The 24,281-nt window shown below is 46.2% G+C and overlaps 1 protein-coding gene across 1 annotated transcript in view; it reads left to right on the top strand.

Annotated features, from left to right (window-relative positions):
- The window catches only part of DSCAM (DS cell adhesion molecule), a 651,058-nt gene that overhangs the window by 500,820 nt on the left and 125,957 nt on the right, over positions 1–24,281 (top strand). Inside the window, exons 12-14 of the mRNA XM_035028849.1 lie at positions 16,814–17,010; positions 18,031–18,127; positions 18,771–18,899. Coding sequence (XP_034884740.1) covers positions 16,814–17,010; positions 18,031–18,127; positions 18,771–18,899 — 423 coding nt within the window. The remainder of the gene's footprint in view (positions 1–16,813; positions 17,011–18,030; positions 18,128–18,770; positions 18,900–24,281) is intronic.

Here is a 24,281-nt window from a genome sequence, read left to right as displayed (position 1 = left end):
TCAGAATACCATTGGGGTCACCCTTCCAAGCCCCGGGTATGGTGGTCATTCTGGTGGAAGGGGGACCTGGCAGGTGGTTAGGGGCACACATATGCATGCCAAGTCCCAGGCCTTGTCCTGATGCTTGGGAAGGCTGGCACTTGGCCAGCCCCAAGCTCGAGAGGACATAAGACTATCCGTTGGCTAATTGAATTTAAATTAAAAAAAAGAAAAAAATATTAAAATTATAAACCATTATGACATGTGGGGAGAGAGAGAGACCACAGAAGAATTAAAAAAGCTTTATATTTTAGAACTTCAATGGCACATTTTTCCTGCTTTTTGAACAAAGGGCCCACGTTTTTGTTTTTGCTCTGGGTCCAGAAATCATGTAGCCAGTCCTGCCGAGCAGTCTCAAATATGCAGTAGGTTTACAGGAGGGATGTGATTTTGCATCAAAGACGTCATGGGGAGTCTCCCCTGAATGGAACCAGCCCTAGGTCCAGGGGCATCCAAGGATGCTCTGGCTGCCCCATGCCCTGTGTTCTGAGATGGGCCAGCATCTGGTCCTCCACTGTGGTTGGGCAAAGAGGCTTTGCACTTGGATTCAGGAGATCTAGGGCCTCCTTCCTTCTAGATTTTCCATTTACTTCCTAGTTGCATGACTCTAGGCTTATTACTTCCCTTCCCCGGTCCTCTTTTAGTATGGGTAAATGGAATTAAGAATTCCAGGGAGGGCAAGGTAGGGAAAACTGTTCATATTAGGGATTAAAGAAGATAACTTTGCTGCAGTACTTTTATGGTGAAATCGATGTTTTAAAAATCTCACAAGATGTGGACATTGCTGCTATAAACATTGAGTGCATGTATGTTAATTGAATTTAAATTTTTAAAAAATTATAAAAAGATGCTTTCTAAGGAAAAAATCCTACAAGATGAAATAGATCTTTGGATTAGGGGTAGGAAAGGGGCGCAAAGGGCATGTGTTCCAGTGTAGCCAGTCTTAAACCCTCTAGTTCCCTGGGTCCTTGCATATCAATAAAGGGAAAGGGGAAAGGATGCCAGTTATTAAATGAACCTGAGCATTCACTTACACTCTATTCTTTATTTTTCCCCACTTCAAGATAGGTATTTAGTGCCTGGTTCTCTTGGATCATCTGCCTGGGCATCTGTTAATATAAATTTAAATCCAATGAATCTCCTAAAAATATTTCTACATCTCTCACACGTATTTATAGCAAAACTTAGAATCTACTTAAAGTGGGACTTATCAATAGGTCTTGGGTCAGCTCTATAGTCAAAACGTCTATCCCATCAGATTGTTATATGGGTTATATATATGTGGGGCATATGAGAAAGTTTCCAGTACAGAGTCAGCACTCAAGCAAGTTAGCTATTGTTGTTGTTGTTGTTGTTATTGAATTGTGAGAGAAAGAGAGAGAGAGAAGAGGAAGGGGAGGAAATTCGGGAAGAACGGAGGGAAGGGTAATAAGGGGGCAGAGTGGGAAGGAAAGGGACAGAGAAAGTAGAGGAGCATTAGAGCTATCAATGGCCCAGGAGATCACCCCTTAGAATTGTTGCAGCCCAGGCTGTATATTAGGATCACTTGGAGAGCTTCAAATAAGGCCATTCCTGAGCTCCACCCCTGAGACTCTGACTCAGTTGGTCTGGGGTAGGGCCTGGGCACTAGTCTATTTTAAAAACCACCCAGGTGATTCCAACTTCTGAGATGCAGCCCAGGTTGAGAGTGTCTGGTCCCATTCAGCCCCCCTAGGAATCAGGCCAGTGGTCTTGCCCACTCCTAGCATGTCGTGGATGGTGTGAGGTTGGGGTCCAGGCTCCTTGCTCCTAGTCCCCTTCACACTTCGCCCTCTGATATGACATGCATGAGAGTGGCACCAGACCCCAAGTCATAGCTGCAGAGTCCAGAGTAAGGCACGTGCAGTGGATCCCCACCTGGAGCAGCAGAATTCAGGAAGAGAGCTGCCATCTTAGTGCCTTAGTGTCTTAGTGATCTTTGAGATGTTCACTGATTCATGTTTCCACCTAGTCTATTTTAAAACGAAATAATGAAAGTTCTGTATTCAGTAAATTGTGATTGGCTGATGAGATAACACTGAAATAAATTTAGAGTCAAATCTGTGCATGAAATATTCATTGTGGAATCCAGGCAGTGGGTATATGGCTGTTCAACTTTCCATATGCTTGAAATTTTTCCCAGTCAAATGTTGGGGGATGTGTAAAAAAAAAAAAGTACTTGAAGAGGCACCCGGGTGGCTTAGTTGGTTGATCATCGAACTCTTGATTTAGGCTCAGGTCATGATCTCAGGGTTGTGAGATTGAGCCCCATGTTGGGCTTCACGGTCAGCACTGAGTCTGCTTAAGATTCTCTCTCCCTCTCCCTCTGCCCCTCCCCCCAAAACTCACTCTCTCTTAAAAAAAAAGTACTTGAATAAGTGGGTTCAAAATATGTGTTCATGTCTGAGAATATCTGCCTGCCTCCCTGGCCCTACCACCCATAAACCCTTTGTCCCTGCGTCTGTTTTCTAGCTTGGGCTCTGGGGCAGCCTTGTTGCCTCATCCTTGGACAACACCGTCTTCTGCCACCTCTGTTTGGGTAGAGTGAAGGACTGAGGGACCACCCCTCCCCCAGGAGGCAGGGCTTGCCTGCTCAAGCATGGGAGTCCTAGGCACCCAGGAAGGTTGTCCACTCTCTGCTGGGGTCATTACTGACGATGGTAATGGTGGTTTTAGAGTAGGACTCATTTAAGTGAGATCCTGGTTGCCTCCTCTCCAAGGCTTTGACACCCACTTCTCTATTCTGGTTTTCTCTTTCTTCTCTGTAAAATGAAGGAATTGAACCAGATGATCACGACAGGGAGGTTGTCTAGTTAGAGATTATCCAGGATGCGTGGTATTTTGTTTTGTTTCTTTTTCAGTACTAGTTTCAGCCGAGCTGGGGAGTGAGAAAAGAAATAAAAATGTATTAGAATCCGTTTTGTGCCATTAAAAGAGGAGAGTAACATTTGCAACTAACCTTGAATATTAGCAGTTTATTAATATAAATGTCCACCACCCTCCTGTATCCCTGAGTTGAGAAAGCAACGTATGCGTCGATTCTTCGCTGAATCACCTGTCAAAACACACAGTGATGTGCTGTTCACATCCGTAGGGTTTACTGTTATGAATAAGATTGGCTATGGCTCTCGGGTGAAGCTCCTCAGTGTCCCTGTATTGTGGGAACACTCCTTAAAAGCATCAATATGGTGACACACCCCCCTACGCAGTCTTCTGGTCAGTGTTAAACAGCAAAATCTGTTGGAGGTGGAGGGAGGGGAGAGAGCCATGAGTTCTAGTGTTTGCCAATGTCCATGGTGTAAATCCTCCCACCGTTGCCAGTTTCGAGCTAAACAGGTCACGTCCCCCGAGTGTGAGTTGCGCTGTAGCGTGCATGGCTTTCCCTGGCTGGTGGCAGTGGGTCTGCTATATCCCTGCATCTTTCTGCTCTAAGAAAGTAGGTCAGATGGTGCTCCCTTGTGCCATAAGAGTGCAGATTTCCTGAACATTGAGATGCTGTTAGATGATACCATGGTTTATGAAGGAAACATAAACCGTGGTAAAATGGCACCTTGCTTAATGGGTAATTTTGCGGGAGAAGCACACAGCATACAGTCTCTGAACAAAGCTCACTTGGTCTAGATTTCCTTTGCCCCCACAGCCTCTGTGTGGTACCAATCCCCGTTAAATTACCCCATCCATTTGTTATGCTTCAGAAATCCTTGCAAAAAGCACTCCTCTGCTGACATGTTTTCATCTCTCAGTACCCATGATGTTGACAGGTGGAAAGGTCATACCTTCACACATTAGCATTGCAAGGAGCCATGATAATGATCCATTTTTAAAAAGCCTTTTTGACCATTTCTTTACAGGGCTGCAAATACTCGGGTGGGATAGGAGAAGGTGGGCTGGGTCAGGACATTTCTGACCAAATACTGAGTTTATTCACCAGACCTAAAATACCTATTTTGGTGGGACACTCTTCCAAAGGAGAAATGTGAGTAGGAAGAGAAGCATCTTTTGCAGAGTAAGATGGGCAAACCACGAACAAGCCAGAGGTTGATGATTTCAGTCAGGCAGGGGTCCCACATGGAATGCAATTAAGCTTTTCCTTATTAGGACAAGGAAAGAACAGAAAACAGGTCCTCAAAGCAGCACTGCATTTTTCTTAGGAAGAAATAACATGTTCTTTCAGTGAATTGTTTTAAAGAAATAGGAAATTACCTTCTGGGCTAACAGCAACCTTCAGAGTACATTTGCTCCCCTGCATAGCAGCTCATAAGCAGGACAGAAACCCATTATTTCAGAATTGGTTCACTCTCCTAAGAAGAAGAAGAAATGATCAAATACCCTGAACTTGCCATGTCCTCACGGGAAATCTCTCTGTTTTCATTCTCTGCCATTTTACAAACTTCTTCCTCCTGCCTGGCAGCAAACCGCCCCACCCCCACCCCCCATTGTAGCGCTTACACGGCCCCAACACTGTGAGGCGCTAGCGTGGACTGATTTCTAGAATCCAGCTTTGCCACCAGAGCTCCTCCATCCTGTGCTCTGCTCAGGAATCCCCGGGCTCCTAACTGGTGGGATCAGGGGGTCACATTTCAAAGCTCAATCATATGTGAGTTTCACAGTTTCTGGCTCATGTTCCCCAGCTCTGAGAGGAAGAATGAGAAGTAAGTATATTCTTCTTCTGGACCCACAACAGATTTGTTCACAGTTTTGCAAGGTCACCTTTGGTGGCTGTGGGATCTTTAATTATCATGTTTTAGCACTTGGCTCTTGTGAAAAGAAAATCTGGGTTAATGAATTTGAGCCCAAACCAAAAGTGTCTTTAGTAAAGAAGCTTTATGAAGGAGATGTGCCCAAAATCCTGAGCAGACCCCAGACCCCAAATGAAAGTCCACATCCATTCCTCATCTGAAGATCTCCCCTCCTTCAGGGCATGAAGAAATAAGTCCCTGCCATCAGAGACATGGAGATGCCATCCGTGTATGCTTATATGGCGCTGACTCTGTGCTGCAGGCTGGCTTTGTTAATCCCCTCAATGATCATTATCTCCCTGTGACAAAGAACAAAACTGAGGCACAGAGCAATTAAGTGATTAGGGCCACACAATGAGCAAGCAACACATCTAAGATTCACATTCAGGCAACTACCAAGTTGTGCAGGCTGATGATAACCCAATCTAGAACAATGATTTTTTAACTGGGGATCGCTTTGGAAACTATACGTGATACACATTACATCTTTCTCTGCAAAGCCATCCAATAGAATTTTTTTTTTCCAAAATAGAACATCTGCCATATTCTCCCAAAGCTCCAAGACCTATGATTAAGGTCCCAGCTCAAAACAATTCTTAGTCTCATATTATAGAAAAACCCAAAATAATAATAATAAACATAATGGTTTATACTTCTTTCTCATAGAATGTTTTCTGGAGTGAGGCAGGCTGGCTTGGGCATGATAGTTTCATGGTGTCATCAAGGCTCCTGTCTCCAGAGTCATCTCATGATCTGAGATGATAGTTGGCACTCCAGGTATTAGATCCTGATGTCAGGCTGGAACAGGAGGAAACAGAGAAAGCCCAAAAGGATTCCAACCAGCAGAGCTCACCTCCCAGGAGACCTAGATGCATCATTGCCTTGAGCTGGCCATACCCAACTCTAAGAAAAACTTGGAAACACATTATTTTATTCAGGTATATTTTTAATAATGTCTCTTGTTACAAGTTGGGGAAAGAGGGAAAATGGGCTTCCAGAGGCAACTGGAAATTTCTGCTCAGTCAGCAGTCCATACCTACTGTCAGTTTCAGAGGGCCTCATAAATAATACCCCTGAGTTCAGAATCGAGCAAGAGATAGACACAGGAGTAGGATGGTTTGATCTTAGCTTTCTGGAGAATGTGTGTTTGCAGATGCTACACTCTAGAATTAGGGAGACTTAGCCACCCAGTCTCTGCCAGAGCTGGAGACATACACACCACTTGTTTGGACACATCCTCTTTCATTACAGGAAGTTTGTAGATCAGAACATGTGTCCTCTGCCAACAGATAACTGGAAGGGACTGGTCACACTTCTCAGTTCCTCCCCAACTCTCAAATCAGGTTATTCACTGCCTCTCCATTCAGGAGAGGGGTCAGGAGTGTTGCTTTCATTGATGGTCCCCCCACATGGAAGCATAATGAGGAGGGGGCATTTCCCCCAACAACGACCTGCCCATTTTGGCTGCTGGGGCCTCACTTTTTTAATGATGTTCTGTTATTTTATTTCTGGTCTGCAAATTTTTCTGCATACATCCAACAGTATGCTAGGAAACGTTTAACCACCAGATCTCCAAAAACATGTACAAACACTAATAAAATATATCATACTCAGCATCATCAATTCCATAGAGCCAATTCCTTCTCATAAAATGCTTTTATTGCCTTTAAATGAGCTCTCATGTCTATAGCCACCATATGGCTGCTCTGCTGAACCAGTGTTGTTCCAACATGAAGGTCGTTCGGTGCTTCTGTTTGTAGTAATAGGGAAGACGGAAGTGAAACAGGAAGACTGATCAGGGAATGTCATTCATTTATCAAAGGTGTGAGTGAATTGTTTGCTGAAATAGATGAACCAGACTCCTTTGCTGAATCTTGCATACTGGGAGAATAGTTTCTCAATATTTGGAGCTATGTAAAATGTAATAGCTTCAGACATTTTGTCTTGTTACTAACTTTTTTTCCATCCCTTTCTTAAATCCAGACAATCAACAAGACAATAAACCAAGCCTGATGCATAGCATCTACAAAAGTGGGGCATGAGCTGACTCATTAACTCCTAGGTCCCACAGGGTCCCTGTCAGTTGGTTCCACACAAATCCACCAGTGTCTGCCTGAGTTGCTGGACAAACCCATCCAGGACCCCAAATCCCTGCAGCCCTGGGCATTTCTGGTGGGGTCTCCACCTCGCATTGGGTTTAAAATGCAGAAGCCAACAGTCAACATTACACATGGTACTCCTTGGCTCACTCCCTCACCCCAGACACCCCCATTTTTCAACATCGGTTAGAGTGAGGCCCATGATCATCATCACAGACCCGGGGGAGGCAAAACAGCAGAGTGACTCCTTGCTTTAAACTCAAATAAATCCACACATCGACATACATCCAAGTGAAAACATAAATATTTTGTTCCTAGGTGTCTTCTTTAGCAATGAGTTGACGATTATGGGTTAAACATAACAGAAACTGCCCCGATCTTGGATATTGGAATTATTTTTCCTATTTTCATCCACATTTTTTGCCCTCAGTTTTATCCAGTGAATCTTAAAATAGGCAACCAATTCCTGTCTTTAAGAGATCAAGTAATTGTAGGAGCAAAAGAAAGCATCTTGGGAGATTCTCAAATAATTTGGCTCCTTAAAACATACTTTTTTAAAAAAAAATTTTATTGTTATGTTAATCCCCATACATTACATCATTAGTTTTAGATGTAGTGTTCCATGATTCATTGTTTGTGCATAACACCCAGTGCTCCATGCAGAACATGCCCTCCTCAATACCCATCACCAGGCTAACCCATCCGCCCACCCCCCTCCCCTCTAGAACCCTCAGTTTGTTTTTCAGAGTCCATCGTCTCTCATGGTTTGTCTACCCCTCCAATTTCCCCCCCTTCATTCTTCCCCTCTTGCTATCTTCTTCTTTTTTTTTTTCCTTAACATATATTGCATTATTTGTTTCAGAGGTACAGATCTGAGATTCAACAGTCTTGCACAATTCACAGCGCTTACCAGAGCACATACCCTCCCCAGTATCTATCATCCAGTCACCCCATCCCTCCCACCCCACCCCCCACTCCAGCAACCCTCAGTTTGTTTCCTGAGATTAAGAATTCCTCATATCAGTGAGGTCATATGATACATGTCTTTCTCTGTTTGACTTATTTCGCTCAGCATAATACCCTCCAGTTCCATCCACGTCGTTGCAAATGGCAAGATCTCATTCCTTTTGATGGCTGCATAATATTCCATTGTGTGTGTGTGTGTGTGTGTGTGTATATATATATATATATATATATACATACACACCACATCTTCTTTATCCATTCATCTGTCGATGGACATCTTAGCTCTTTCCACAATTTGGCTATTGTGGACATTGCTGCTATAAACATCGGGGTGCACGTACCCCTTCAAATCCCTACTTTTGTATCTTTGGGGTAAATACCCAGTAGTGCAATTGCTGGATCATATGGTAGCTCTATTTTCAACTTTTTGAGGAACCTCCATGCTGTTTTCCAGAGTGGCTGCACCAGCTTGCATTCCCACCAACAGTGCAGGAGGGTTCCCCTTTCTCTGCATCCCCGCCAACATCTGTCATTTCCTGACTTGTTAATTTTAGCCATTCTGACTGGTGTGAGGTGATAACTCATTGAGGTTTTGATTTGGATTTCCCTGATGCCGAGCGATATTGAGCACTTTTTCATGTGTCTGTTGGCCATTTGGACATCTTCTTTGGAAAAATGTCTGTTCATGTCTTCTGCCCATTTCTTGATTGGATTCTTTGTTCTTTGGGTGTTGAGTTTGATAAGTTCTTTATAGATTTTGGATACTAGCCCTTTATCTGATATGTCATTTGCAAATATCTTCTCCCATTCTGTCAGTTGTCTTTTGGTTTTGTTGACTGTTTCCTTTGCTTTGCAAAAGCTTTTTATCTAGATGAAGTCCCAATAGTTCATTTTTGCCCTTGCTTCCCTTGCCTTTGGCAATGTTTCTAGGAAGAAGTTGCTTCGGCTGAGGTCGAAGAGGTTGCTGCCTGTGTTCTCCTTTAGGATTTTGATGAACTCCTGTCTCACATTGAGGTCTTTCAACCATTCTGAGTCTATTTTTGTGTGTGGTGTAAGGAAATGGTCCAGTTTCATTCTTCTGCCTGTGGCTATCCAATTTTCCCAACACCATTTATTGAAGAGACTGTCTTTTTTCCAGTGGACATTCTTTCCTGCTTTGCAGAAGATGAGTTGACCATAGTGTTGAGGGTCCATTTCTGGGCTCTCTATTCTGTTCCATTGATCTATGTATCTGTTTTTGTGCCAGTACCATACTGTCTTGATGATGACAGCTTTGTAATAGAGCTGGAAGTCCGGAATTGTGATGCCGCCGGCTTTGCTTTTCTTTTTCAACATTCCTCTGGCTATGCAGGGTCTTTTCTGGTTCCATACAAATTTTAGGATGATTTGTTCCATTTCTTTGAAAAAAGGGGATGGTATTTTGATGGGGATTGCATTGAATGTGTAGATTGCTCTAGGTAGCATTGACATCTTCACAATATTTGTTCTTCCAATCCATGAGCATGGAACATTTTTCCATTTCTTTGTGTCTTCCTCAATTTCTTTCATGAGTATTTTATAGTTTTCTGAGTACAGATCCTTTGCCTCTTTGGTTAGATTTATGCCTAGGTATCTTATGGTTTTGGGTGCAATTGTAAATGGGATCGACTCCTTAATTTCTCTTTCTTCTGTCTTGTTGTTGGTGTATAGGAATGCCACTGACTTCTGTGCACTGATTTTATATCCTGCCACTTTACTGAATTCCTGTGTGAGCTCTAGCAGTTTGGGCGTGCAGTCTTTGGGGTTTTCCACATAAAGTATCCTATCATCTGCAAAGAGTGAGAGTTTGACTTCTTCTTTGCTGATTTGGATGCCTTTTATTTCTTTTTGTGGTCTGATTGCTGTGGCTAGGACTTCTAATACTATGTTGAATAGCAGTGGTGATAGTGGACATCCCTGCCGCGTTCCTGACCTTAGGGGGAAAGCTCTCAGTTTTTCCCATTGAGAATGATATTTGCTGTAGGTTTTTCATAGATGGCTTTTATGATATTGAGGTATGTAGCCTCTATCCCTATACTCTGAAGAGTTTTCATCAGGAAAGGATGCTGTACTTTGTCAAAAGCTTTTTCTGCATCTACTGAGAGGATCATATTGTTCTTGTTCTTTCTTTTGTTAATGTATTGTATCATGTTGATTGATTTGCGGATGTTGAGCCAACCTTGCAGCCCAGGGGTAAATCCCACTTGGTCATGGTGAATAATCCTTTTAATGTACTGTGGATCCTATTGGCTAGTATTTTGGTGAGAATTTTTGCATCCATGTTCATCAGGGATATTATTCTGTAGTTCTCCTTTTTGATGGGGTCTTTGTCTGGTTTTGGGATCAAGGTAATGCTGGCCTCATAAAATGAGTTCGGAAGTTTTCCTTCCATTTCTATTTTTGGAACAGTTTCAGAAGAATAGGTAGTAATTCTTCTTTTTTTTTTTTTTAAGATTTTATTTATTTATTTGAGAGAGAGAATGAGATAGAGCATGAGAGGGGGGAGGGTCAGAGGGAGAAGCAGACTCCGTGCCGAGCAGGGAGCCCGATGCGGGACTCGATCCCGGGACTCCAGGATCATGACCTGAGCCGAAGGCAGTCGCTTAACCAACTGAGCCACCCAGGCGCCCAGGTAGTAATTCTTCTTGAAATGTTTGGTAGAATTCCCCTGGGAAGCCATCTGGCCCTGGGCTTTTGTTTGTTGGGAGATTTTTGATGACTGCTTCAATTTCCTTAGTGGTTATAGGTCTGTTCAGGTTTTCTATTTCTTCCTGGTTCAGTTTTGGTAGTTGATACATCTCTAGGAATGCATCCATTTCTTCCAGGTTATCTAATTTGCTGTCACAGAGTTGCTCATAATATGTTCTTATAATTGTTTGTATTTCTTTGGTGTTGGTTGTGATCTCTCCTCTTTCATTCATGATTTTGTTGATTTGGGTCATTTCTCTTTTCTTTGTGATAAGTCTGGCCAGGGGTTTATCAATCTTGTTAATTCTTTCAAAGAACCAGCTCCTAGTTTCGTTGATCTGTTCTACTGTTCTTTTAGTTTCTATTTCATTGATTTCTGCTCTGATCTTTATTATTTCTCTTCTCCTGCTGGATTTAGGCTTTATTTGCTGTTCTGTCTCCAGCTCCTTTAGGTGTAGGGTTAGGTTGTGTACTTGAGACCTTTCTTGTTTCTTGAGAAAGGCTTGTATCGCTATATACTTTCCTCTTAGGACTGCCTTTGCTGCATCCCAAAGATTTTGAATAGTTGTATTTTCATTTTCATTGGTTTCCATGAATTTTTTTAATCCTTCTTTAATTTCCTGGTTGACCTATTCATTCTTTAGTAGGATGCTCTTTAGCCTCCATGTATTTGAGTTCTTTCCAACTTTCCTCTTGTGATTGAGTTCTAGTTTCAAAGCACTGTGGTCTGAAAATAGGCAGGGAATGATCCCAATCTTTTGGTACCAGTTGAGACCTGATTTATGACCTAGGATGTGATCGATTCTGGAGAATGTTCCATGGGCACTAGAGAAGAATGTGTATTCCATTGCTTTGGGATGGAATGTTCTGAATATGTCTGTGAAGTCCATTTGGTCCAGTATGTCATTTAAAGTCTTTATTTCCTTGTTGATCTTTTGCTTAGACAATCTGTCCATTTCAGCGAGGGGGGTGTTAAAGTCCCCCACTATTATTGTATTGTTGTCAATGTGTTTCTTTGCTTTTCTTATTAAAACATACTTTTTAAAAATAAAAACTCCACTGCATTTCAGATTTCTAAGTAATTTTATAGCATACACAAATACAGAGTTTATAATTATCATGGAAAAAAGATTTTCACCAGTAACAAAGACCCCAACTTAATGCACTGAACATACCTGAATAGATCCTAAGTAGCCAGTCCCCCACCACTGAGGACATTGTGGCAAGAGTCCACGCACTGCTAGCACCACCAGGATTCAACAGGTGCCCCTGATTCTTTCTCTGAATCTCTTGGGGAAAAGTGGCACTACCGCTTCCTACTGGTATATTTTCAAGGGAAGACATCAAGGGATGCTTACAGAGAGATATTGAGTTCATCCCACACCATCCCATGAATAAAATGTCCACACAACTGACTTCTCCTACCCTCCTGGACATATAAAATGTTTTTTATTAGCCATTTTGGAAGGAAATCTTCTCAAAGAATAATAAGAAAAAAAGAAATAGTTCTGTCTCTTATTAAACAAACCACACCAGACCAATTTAACATTTTTTCAGTGGCTGAGGATCATCATTTGAAAACCCATGATGACAGTCTTCTGGGTGTGGGGAATGCTGAGTGCAGGGTGAGGGGAGGAGGGACACCGTGTTTGCCAGCCCCAGGTGGTCATGGCCACCGTGATCTTGAGGTGTGTGTTGTTCTGCCATCTTCTCTCACATCAGCTCTCTGGCAGTTCTGGTTCTCTTGGTGGCTCAACCAGGACAGCCCGCTGCTCTTTCCAAGGGTAGGTTTTAATCTGCTATAGGTGGGAAAGTCATTTAACCATGCTCCTCTGTCCTGCATATAAACATGAAGAGACTTCGAGAGAGCATCTAGAGCTTTCTCCTACTGCTAGAATGTTTGCATTTTGTAGCTATCTTAGGGCTATTTAGGAGTTCTTAGACACTATTTATGATTGCTTCATTTTTCCCATCGAGAAATTCCCATAAATATTTCCTATGGTTGAGTTTGTTGAAATCATGCCACTCTAAAGACAATTTTCACTTTATGTTTCAAGGGACAGTGATAAGGAGACATATCAGAAGAGTCTCACAGGCTGGTTTGACCTCTCCCCATAACTGTGTTCAGGAAAGTGGTCCCCAGCACCATAATGAGCATGCATCACAGTGCACTAGACAGGGAGGGATCACACACAAGGCTCTATGCAAGAAAGCAGATGTGCCCCCGCTGGCCTGGGGCACATGTATTCAGTGCTCCTGTCTACTTGCCCCTTGGTCCTTCCACACACCGGATGTTCAAGTTCCACACCTGCTGTTCAAAAGTTTTTGGTAGCATTCAGAACCCTTTGATGGTAGACGGTGCAAAGTTGCAGTCAAGAGTATCAGATGAGGGGGGATGGTCCACTCTGCTCCCTGTTCCCCCAGAGCCTCCCCCTGGCCTCCTCTCCTGCAGAGGACACCCTTGGACAGGGACGCCATGTCTCCCTTTAGCCCCTCCCAATGGAGTGCCCATTCAGCCTCCTCTCTTGGTAGGGTCCCTCAGTTGGTGACTATCAGGACCAGCTGATGGGGCCACTGAACTCCTGGGGCTTTAGTCCCTTCCCCCAGTGGGGACGAGAATTGGAATATGTTGCAAAGGCTCCCATCTGGTGTCCCAGATTCACAGCTCAGTGGCCCCTTCTTGTGCTGCACAGGCTGCCACAGGAAGCCTTCTGCCTTCTGCCTGATCTCAGAGAAGGAGGGGCTTCAGCCCCTGTGTTTGCTTAACTCTCTAGGTGGCATGCGTAGAGCTCTCCTGGGAGCTTCCTCACCACCCTCAGCTCCTCTGCAGTGGTGGCACTGTGGTGGCCATGGGGTTTCTACAGTCAGTGGGCATCAAGCTGGCGCTCGCCTTACAGCTTTGCCCTCACGTGATTGAAGGGGAACATTCCTGTCCTGTGTCATAAACTCTGAATCCTAACCACTCCTCCCCCTTTCCTCTTCTGTGCTCAGCCTTCTGACACAGAGATTGGAAAAATGGTGAAGCCATTTGGAAATACAGTGTGGCAGTTTCTCAAAATGTGAAACAGAATGTCCATGTGACATAGCGGTTCCTCCTAGGGATCTACCTGGGAAAAGTGGAACCACAGGTCCTCACAAGAACCTGCACCCTAATGTTGATAGCAGCATAGCAGCATTATCCATAATATCCCCCAAATGGAGACAATGCCAATGTGCATCAATGGATGGGTGAGTCAACAGAATGTGGAAATCCCATGTAATGCAATATTATTCAACAACAAAAAGGAACAAAGAGCTGATACACACTACAGAATGGATGAACCTGGAAAATATGCTCACTGAGAAAAAACCATGAAGTTAGATAAGAAAGAATACCGACTGTGGGGTCCTATTTGTAGGAAATGTCCAGAAAAGGCAAATCTAGAAGGATGAATGTCAACTAGTGATTGCCTGGGACTGGGGTGGAGGGGTATCTTTTCAGGGTAATAGAAATGTTCTAAAACTTGCTATGGTGATAATTATACAACTCTATATACTTGTGTTGGGTTGTAATGGGGTGTGTGTGTGTGTGTCTGTGTGTGTGTGTTGGATTATGTAAATATATTTGTGTTGCCCCCCCCCACAATGCATGCCCACCTCAGCCTCAGAACATGACTTCATGTGGAAATAAGTTATTTGCAGATATAATTAGTTAAGATGAAATCATAATGCACGAGGGTGGGTCCTAAATCCAATGACTGGTGTCCTTATAAGAAATCCACATGAAGACACGGCAAAACCCTCAAGGAAGAACATGATAGGAAATGGGGGCAGAGATGGGAGTGATGCAGACACAAACCGAGGAGCGGCGGGGCCACCAACAGCCAGAAGAGGCAAGGAATGATTCTTCCCTAGAACTAGGGAAGGAGTATAGCCCTGCCAGCATCTTGATCTTGGACTGACTTCCAGACCTGTGAAAGAACAGATTTCTGCTGTTGAAAGCCACCCAGCTCATGGTGGTCGGTTACAGCCATCCTAGGAAACGAATACTATAGGAAACCCCATTCGGCTGTACACTTAATGCAGGTGTTTTTTATGGTATGTAAATTAGACCTCAGTAAAGCTGTTGAGAAAAATTAAATTTTTTCTCGGACCGGCTGGAGGAAGTGAGTTATCAGGACTGAAGTCAGGGGCTCACGAGCCAGGCCGGCTGCCACACAGGTGTGCTAGAAGAGGGGTCTCAACACAGCTGTAGATAAAACAAAGGACTCATGGTGCTGCTTCTCCCAGTCAGTCTGTCCCCTCCGTGCCCCCACCTCTCTGCCACACACCTGCTGACTGAGCAGGGGATCTCCTGTGGGCATCCAGGCTACAGAGCTTGGAGATTTTTTACACGTTGTGGTATGTCTCGCATCACTCCGGTATGCTGTGGGGAAGACGAGACTCAATACCTGCCGGTCTGAAAAGAAGGCACGGTGTTTCTCTGGTCACCTGCCCAAGGAGCAGTGGAGGGCTTCTGAGGTGGCCAAGAAAGTACACAGGTGTGGGCGCCTGGGTGGCTCAGTTGGTTAAGCGACTGCCTTCGGCTCAGGTCATGATCCTGGAGTCCCGGGATCGAGTCCCGCATCGGGCTCCCTGCTCAGCAGGGGGTCTGCTTCTCCCTCTGACCCTCCCCCCTCTCATGTGCTCTCTCTCTCTCATTCTCTCTCTCAAATAAATAAATAAAATCTTTAAAAAAAAAAAAGAAAGTACACAGGTGTGAGCTTGACCTTAGAAATGAGGAAGGGCCTTTCTCCCCATGATGGTGGAAATGAGGCCTAAAACAGGTAAAAATATAGATTTATTTGGTTATTTTTCAAACCTCCTGGTCCTTTTTTGAGAGTGTCTTTTTCCCTTCTTGTGTTTTTTAAAAATTTTTAAACATTTTGTGTATAATTGCTTTATAGTCTGTGTCTGATCATTCTAGCATCTGAGGTGCTTGGGCTGATCCTCAGTGATGGTGGGTCATGTTCTCACATGTTTTTTACTTTTGGTCTGTTGGCTCATGTTCAGCAGAGGTTTATCTAGGAGAATTTCTATGGGCCTGGATGGAGTGTGCCTCCCTCTGGAGAGTGTTTGGGTTTCTTGTGCTAGGATCTTCAGGCCTATGGCCAAAGTAGGGTCACCAGCATCTTGACCCTTTAGCATGAATCCAACTCCGAACTGACGCGGAGTCAGACCAGCTATGGATTCTCAGGGTAGACTTGTTTTCTTCATTCATAACATGAGCCAAGGCAGTTTGCTTCTCCCTTTGTGTGTGTGGATCTTGTTGTCATTGTTGTAGGTACTTGCTCTGAAGGTGGAGCCCTTTGAGGAACCTGGTTTGAAGGGCCCACTTTTAACTCCCTCTCTCGCAGGTAGTCAGGGCCCCAGCATGCTAATACCTCTGGTCTTTCAACATCCACTTCTGTCTCTGGGATTTCTTACTTTCTTATAAGCTCAGTTTGTGCTGCCCATGTACTCGTTCTGTGCTGCCCTGAATTTCTAAGTGGTGTGTGGAATGGGAGCAGGGTCTTAAGTCACCCAGCATAGTGCCAAGAATGAGGTCTTTAGATTAATGTTGCGGTGGGAGAGGGGGTACTAGAGAAGTTCACAAATAAAGCTTTCTGTTTTCTTGGTGAACTGGGGATGAGATTCCCTGCCATGTGATGGGAGAGGGGTGGGTCTGAGGTCTCCAGGTGACCGTGACAGTTAGTAACAACTGTGGGAGAGAAGCATAGCCAGAAGTCACCTCAAGGAGGGGTCAGCAGCGATCAGGGCCCCAACCTAAGTTGATTAGTAAGGTTTCAGAGTTCCACGATTGAAAATGGTAGTTAGAAAAAAAAAAAAAAAGAAAAGAAAAAGAAAATGGTAGTTAGAAACTGTCATTTAATGAAAGCCCCCTCTCCAGTCTATTCAGAAGTAAAATCATTTCTCTATGTGTCCGAGGGGACATGGGCTATGCTCCGCGACCCATGTGTGCCCGCGGTGGGCTGGGAAGAAAGCAACACCCCCTCGAATATGAAATCCTGCAGCACCTTCTGAATGAATGAGCTGAGGGCTCATTTCATCAGGTTTCACTTTTCTGGCACCTTCCCTCTCTTCTGTTCATGATTCTTGCTCCACTGTTTCTTGAATACATTGTATTTCAAAGAAACCCCTCTTTAAGCATTATTTAGCCGGGTGTTACGGTGGGGAAATCAAGAATGCTGCTTTGCCAAATAAGTCGTGTCCCTCTTGGGTTTTCAGTTCCTGCGATGATAACGTCCTATCCAAACACGACCCTGGCCACTCAGGGTCAGAAGAAAGAAATGAGTTGTGCAGCCCATGGTGAGAAACCCATCATAGTCCGCTGGGAGAAGGAAGACCGGATCATTAACCCTGAGATGGCCCGTTACCTCGTGTCCACCAAAGAGGTGGGAGAGGAGGTGATCTCTACACTGCAGGTAAAACGCGGGGAACACAACAGATCAGAATCTAACTTCATCGGCAGGATAATCCTGCCCTTTCACCTAAGTGGGTGCATGTGGGTGATAAACAGCAAATAATCTTTCAGGACTTATTTATGACGCACCACTTCTCTCCCTCTCCTTACAGCGACATTACTGAGTCACCTACAAAAATAGTGTTTGATCTTAAGTGTTAGGAAGAATAAAATGATGACAAGCATGCCAGGGAACCCAGCTGTAATTAAAAAAAAAAAAAATGGGAGAAATCGAGTCTCTTAATGACAGATAATCCTGGAGAAATGACCTCCTATGCTGTGCACCTGTTTTAACATCCTGCAGAAACAGAAATTAGATAGGCTTTATAAGGAAACATGTTTTGCTTTTTTGGGAAAAATCCAATATAAAACCTTCTGTCCTTCATAGAGGATCACAAAAGCTAGCAAAAAGTATTATAGTCCCTTATATTTTTTTAGTACTGTTGGTAATTACCTGAGTGGTGTTTTTAGTAGGGGGAAAAGTGACGCTGTAGCATCACATCTGGGAAAAAAGGAAGCCGTGTGTTTGACACGCTGAGATTGAGTCATGCGCAGGTCCAATCCTGGGGTCCTTCTAGAGAGAACTCTAATGAGGGTCCTGCAGGACCAAGCATTTACTGCAGGATTTACAGATCTGCTTCTCCGGGCACTAAAGGCACACCACGAGAAAAATAAATGCATATGTGGAATATACATCCACCTGACCATGGCATCCTACATAAATGACACATCCCATTTAATGAGCTGGAAGCTAGCATTGATAAGGTACATCGAACCTGTCCATCTACACCATCACAAGTGCAAGGAGATAATTTGCTCTCAGGGGCGTGTGTATGTGTGTGTGTGTGTGTGCGTGCACAGGGGCACGTGTTGGGGATGCAGGAAGGGTGGGAGTGGAGAGATTTTTACAGCCAAAAGCCCTTTTAGTTGTCCTCACTCCATGCTACTGGATAAGATGGATTTCTTTCTGCTTTACACATAGATTTTGCCAACTGTTAGAGAAGACTCTGGCTTCTTCTCCTGTCATGCTATCAATTCTTATGGGGAGGACCGTGGAATAATTCAGCTCACAGTGCAAGGTAGGAAGGAGACCGAACTGGGGGAAAACACTGCTTTTAGGACAGTAAGTGTATGCCCAGGCTCGGACCTCTGTGGTGGGCTCAGCTTTCTATGTAGCACCTCCTGATTCCCAGAAAATCTTGAATATGTTCAAAGTTGGTGTTAAAACAGTATTTTGCAGTACCCATGACTGTGTCACAGTGCAGCCCCAAAACACAGGGAACAGAGTCCCGAAAGGAATTGGGCCAGATGACCCCATAGTCCCATTGAAGGCACCCAGTGCAGGAGTGCACCTGCTTAGCCGAATGGTGGGAATCCTTGTGCTAGGCGATCCGAAGGAGAAGGAAAGGTTCACATTGGAAGCCAAAATATTTTTTGAGTTCTGGATTCCAAACCAGAAGAGTGACATTTAATCCACATCCCGCTTTGGCCCAGCCGTGCCATAAAAGCCTGCCAGATAGCCCTGCTGCAAACACCGGGCAGTTTGGGAAAGTGCAATTTCTCCTCCCCGAAATGGGATTAGGGAAAAAATGTTTCCTGGTAAAGGGGTCAGCCACCGTCAAAGGCTGACAAAGCTTTTCTGAGCCGAACTCAGCATTTCCACCGTGTCTTCTGTCTGAGCCGTGTTTGAACTAAGCCCAGGTTTTCCTGTCGATTGCGCAGAGCCCCCAGACCCTCCCGAAATTGAGATCAAAGACGTGAAAGCACGCACAATCACCCTCAGGTGGACCATGGGGTTTGACGGCAACAGCCCCATTACGGGCTACGATATTGAATGCAAAAATAAATCAGGTAAGTCCTTTATTTCCTCCAGCTTTATTTCTACTTCAAAAAGCCCTTTTCTTGTTCTCCTCGGTTATTCGTGATTACCTGTACGAATAAACCCCGCCTCAAGGAAACTCGGAGGGGGTCTCTTTTTACCATTTTATCTTTCCTTGCTCAGAGCACACCGCATCTCCTTTGCGGAGTGGGGTCTGTGTGCAGGGGCCCAGCTCTGCCTCAGCCCTCCCTTCTTTCCCTCTGGACCCCAGGCTTGCTTCCCACCTGCCACCCTGGCGTTCTTGCTATAGACCAGCAAGCGGCGTGTTATGTTTTCTGCCCCACCCCCACCAACACCCCCTGCTGTCCTTCAAGTCCCGTTTCCTCAGCCGGGGGGGCTGCTCTAGACAGGGACTTCTGACTAGAGCCTGGGCGTCGGCTGAGCTCGGAGTCTGTAGGCCCAGTTTGTGCAGAGACAGGAGAGCTGCTCCATGTGGAGATGCGCACTGATCCTGCAGGGAGGTTCCGGAAGAGCCGCAGGGACAGTCCAGGGGCCCTTGCCTCTGCTCAGAGCATCACCTGCTTCCCTGGGGCCAGAGGGGCCATAAATAAAACAGACTCGGGGGTCAGGACCACAACAGGTGTGTCTGTTCTTCCCCTGAAAGTGCGGTGCTAGCATCACTTGGAACTGCAGGATCCATCAGGCCGAGGGTAGAAGGCCACCAGCGTGGCCTCTGTTCAGGACTTTGTGTCTCATGAAAGAGAGGAGGACTCAGAGCAGCACCAGCATGTGTAGGGTTAACAGACCTCCCACGTAGCCTTATTTTGCACTTTCTGGGCACCGTACTTGACTTTGGTTCCCCGGTGGTGACTTACTCAGTATATTTGGGCGGAGGTGGTAGTGAGAAGGAAGCTCAGGCAGCTGGAGGCAGGCCCTGAGTGAGGGAGGTGTCAGGACCAGCATGCAAGGGAAGGGACAGGGAGTGGCAGGGGCTGGCCGGCCGGCCGAGGGAGCAGTGTCCCAGCAGCGTGTGTGAACCTGCTTCACCCCCGGAACAGTGGTTTTAGCAAGAGCGCTTGAGCCTTGCAGAATGCAGCTGCGTTTGGAATGCACAGAGGAGCGGCTCGTTTGCCCAGAGTCACGATGGAGTCCCAGCAGCGAGGCCACACAGCCTCGGGGCCTGCAGGAGCTCAGAGAGCGGAGCGCAGGGGCGGCCAGTGGCACGGTCCCCGGGGAGTGGGACAGCCGGCGCGGGGCGGAGGCAGGGGACACAGGGACGGCCAGCTAGTGAAGACAGTGCTGGCCTAAATGGGCCTCTGCGGGAGCTTCCCCGGGGCCAAAGGGAAGAGAGGACACCTGCCTTTGTTGTAGAGACGCAGGTCAGGAAGGAGCCAAGGAATTCCAAGTTCTGAGACACTCATCTTGAAGTCAAGGAAACACTTCTTAGGTGAGGCAAGCAGGTTCTAGCAGGGAATGGCCAGGACGCTGACCGTAACGTGGAGAACTCCAGAGACAGGCAGACGCACATCGTGGGGACAGTCCACAGAGTCCCAGGGTGGGGAGGCCCCCACCGTCTCTCTGGCTAAGCATAACTGCAGGGTGGCGGGCTTCTGTGCTCTTGGCAAGGGTGCCTGGGGGGTCTCTTGGGGGAGCGGTTCAGTGCCTCCCTGTCTTCAGGGGAATCGGTCGTTTCCAGGTGCTGGTTCCACAGCCATCTGTGTGCCTTCACTGGCCCCTTGCTCTCAGCATTCCCCGCTGTGAAATGGAACACCACAGCATCTTCCTGGGACAGGAGTCCCTCACAAAGGCCACAGGCTGCCCTTTGGCAAGACCACCCCCTTCCCTGGACCACGCGGTTCCCATGCTTACTCCCACCTGCTTCTTAGACCCCACCTCTCATGTCACCTCCACAAGGACGCATTCCTGCCCACACCCGAGGCCAGGCCTCCCGTCACGTGCTCCTACAGCATCATCTCCTTTCTTTCCTGGCTGGGCTGTCACAGGCGATCATATAGTTGTTTCTGTGATTATGGTTTGGTTTTTTTTTTCCAAATTTATCAACATTTCCTTTTATTGCATCTGGATTTTGAATCAAGTTAGAAAAGCTGTTCTCTACAGTTGGGCTATGAAAGAATCCACCCTGATTTCTACTTGTATGGTTTCTTTCTCTCGCTCCTACATTCAGATCTCTGATCCATTTGGACTTGATTCTTGTGTATTCTGGGAGACACGGGTCCAGTTTGATCTTTTCCCAGATGGAAATCTTGCTGCCCCAACATGACTTATTAAAAAGCCCACCTTTCCCCAGTGGTTTCAGATGCCAACTTTGTCACCGGCTAGCTTTCCTTGTGCTCCTCCATCATTTCTGGACTTTCTAGTCTATTCCATCGTTTTATCAATCTATGACTGCATCAGCACCACATTGCGCTAATCGTGGAGGCTTCTTCTCATGTTCTAACTTCTGGCAGGGCTAGTCCGCCCTTCTGACTGCCTTTTGACGTTTTCTTAGCTTCCCATATGTGACCCTTAGGATCAACTGGTCTAGCTCCATAAAAACATTTTTGGCATTTTTTTATTGGGATTGCATCAACTTTGCTAACTAACTTAGGGAGAACTGACATTTTTATGATGCTGTCGTGGACTGAATGGCGTCCACCAAGAAGGTATGTCGAAGTTCTAACCATGGGTTCTGCAGAAGGGTACCGTCTTTGGGAATAGGGCCATTGTGGTTGTGACCGCGGATCCATGGGTCCTCTCCACTGGGCTGCAAATTCCTGTGCCACGAGGCCTAGTTTTCCCCCAACCCATTCCTCCAACATGTAGCACAGCCCAGCACACTGGGGGCCCTCAGTGCATACTTGGTGAATACTCTTTTACAAGGGAGTGGCTTTAAAGCATGTCCCCAGTGTCTGGCACATAGCCAACGTCTTCTAAATGGTGGCTTAGAGTATCAGTCTGGCATGCACACATGCTTCTAAATCAAATGCCCCTAAAACCGTCTGTGCCCTCTACCTGAGAATCCTCAGCACCCCAGCACTCCGTGAAACTTCCCCAGAGGCAGGAACTCTGCTGTCTAGGGTCACATGCTCCTGGATCCCAGCACTCGGCACAATGCCTGCCACGTGAGGAGCACTCAGAAAATACTCGGGGCGTTTAATTTACCTGCGATCCAAATCTAAGAATCATCTTCACAGCACTTCCGAATTCTAAATTGAGCGGGTTCTACATAACCCACGTCGGAGAGCTCCTTATCTATGACCTGGCTGCAGTCAGAACCCATCCATGCTTCACACTGTCCTTCCACCGCACACAGGGCCGGGGCTGAGAGGTTCACACAGCCCTGGAGTGAGTCTAACCCAGTCTGAGTTAGAATCGGTTCCAGGAGAGTCACTGGGGAAGAGCCCATGGGACAGGTGGGTCCGACTCCATGACCTCACGTCACCAGCAGGGCCCTCCTGACCCTCCACTGCGTTCAGTTTGAAAGGCCTGGGCAGCAGGCGGTAATGGTATTCACTGCCATAAAAATCACGTTAGTCTCTTCATGTATTAGTTTCTTCCTCGATAAGTTTTGGGTATATAAAAAGGACAACTATAATTTAAGCCAATGCAATTTATAGGCTGAGTACATAGAAAACTGATCCTTGAAATCACAGCTTAAATGTCACTTCCTCCAGGAAGCCTTCCCCGATCACCCATTTTATAATGTGCCCCTTCCTCTATTCATATAGCATCCTGTCTGCCTTGGAACATTTAGTGGGCTTGTGGATGCTTACTGAATACCTGGATCCTCTACTGGGAAGATGTTTAACATCTGTCTCCCCTACTGGGAAGCTGTCCCTCTGAGGGTTCTTGTGACCCCTCAGGGCAGGGACGGTGTCTGAGGAGCCCTGTGCTATGACCCTGCATCCCCAGCAGTGAACAGTCCACATATGAGACTTTTCATAAACATTTGTGAACTTGTTGACCCTCATCCTCTGTGTCAAGCAATGAAATCATACCCAAGACACTTTCCTTTACTCTTTGTTGATTTGCCAAGGACGTAAGGTATTGCTGTACTTGGCGTTTGTAACCGAGTGGGTCCCTGCAAGGGGCTACTCGGTCTGTGCTTGAACAGCTCCAACAATGGAAACTCCCTAGCCCCAGGAAAGCAGTTCTGCCTTGGGCCAGCCATGACTGTCACAAGTTCTTACATTTCATGCACCGAAACAGACCTTCCTGAATCCAGTGGCCCTCTTCCCACCCCTAAACCCTGTGGTCAAATGAGACCCCTTGCAGGATTTGAAGACAGAGGACTCTCCTGCTTTCCTGTTTGCCAGGAAAAATAAAACATCCCAAGTCCCTTTACTTGTATCTCCTATGACCACCCCCTGACCCTCTCAATCCGGTCCTGCCCGCATCATCGACTTTGCCTTGTGTGGCGTGGCTTTGGCTGCCACGTGACTTGGTTCCTAGCGAGTACTGCTTCTCCCCTCGATGGACACAAGAACCCCTTCGCCGCCCAATCCCAGCATCTCATCCCATGTGTGCCTCCAGCTCCTCAGGCGCTTTGCGGCATCCCCTTTATCCCCTCTTTGGAAGGCAGCCTGCCTCGTGCCCACATTCCCCCTTTTGGCCCTGTCTCCTTCCGCACAGTGCCTCACAGATCACCCAGGGGGCCTTGGGACCCACTCTTGTCCTGGAACGTAACCATGCGGCCCAGGAAGCACACACTCTCTTATACAGCTAAGTGCCATCTTCCAGAGCCTTCTTTCTCAAGCCCCCCTTCCCCATCTCACCCTGAGACTATCTCCTCCATGGAGCAGATGGAGCAGAAGGGGCTTTCCCTATGCCCTGTGTCTCCCTTCTAGTAACCAGGGCAATAGGAGTGGCCCTTCCCCGAGCTGCCTCATAATTTTTAAACATTTAGAACCATTTTGTCTCCAGAACATCCTTCTGGTCACCCTCACTCCTCCTGGTCTTTGGCTTCTAACACTTCTTCAGATCAAATCTTCCCTTCTTATGTTTGTCCTTGGTGATCTGCCATCCCCCTGACTCTGGATGTCGGACCCCCAAGTGGGGGTTCCCAGTGAGCACCCAGTACAAGCACCCTGGTCCCTGTGGGCTCCCTCAGTCCTTTCCCACGGGGTTGTTGGGTATCTCAGAGGCAGGAATGTGAGTCTGAACTTCCCTCATCCTCTTCCTGCACCGGTCTCTCTGGGGCATGTCAGGGAACCCCGCCCACTGGTTCAGGGAACGCCCCTGACATCTCCTTTCTAAACCAGGGTCCAAGTCTGCTCTTGCACGGCTCTCCCCACTTCCGTCCCCGCATACTCACAGGGGTTACAGTAATTCTGTTCCCCTCCCTTGCACTTGACTAAACTCGTGGTCAGTAAGCCAAGTCAAGCCCTTGTCAGTCTGCCTCCCAACATACGAGA

This window comes from Mirounga leonina, unplaced genomic scaffold (genome assembly GCF_011800145.1).
Source record: "Mirounga leonina isolate KUSES-001 unplaced genomic scaffold, KU_Mleo_1.0 Mir_205, whole genome shotgun sequence".
NCBI classification, from domain to species: domain Eukaryota; kingdom Metazoa; phylum Chordata; class Mammalia; order Carnivora; family Phocidae; genus Mirounga; species Mirounga leonina.
The sequence above is the reverse complement of the archived record's forward strand: the minus strand, read 5'-3'. Positions and strand labels throughout refer to the sequence as shown.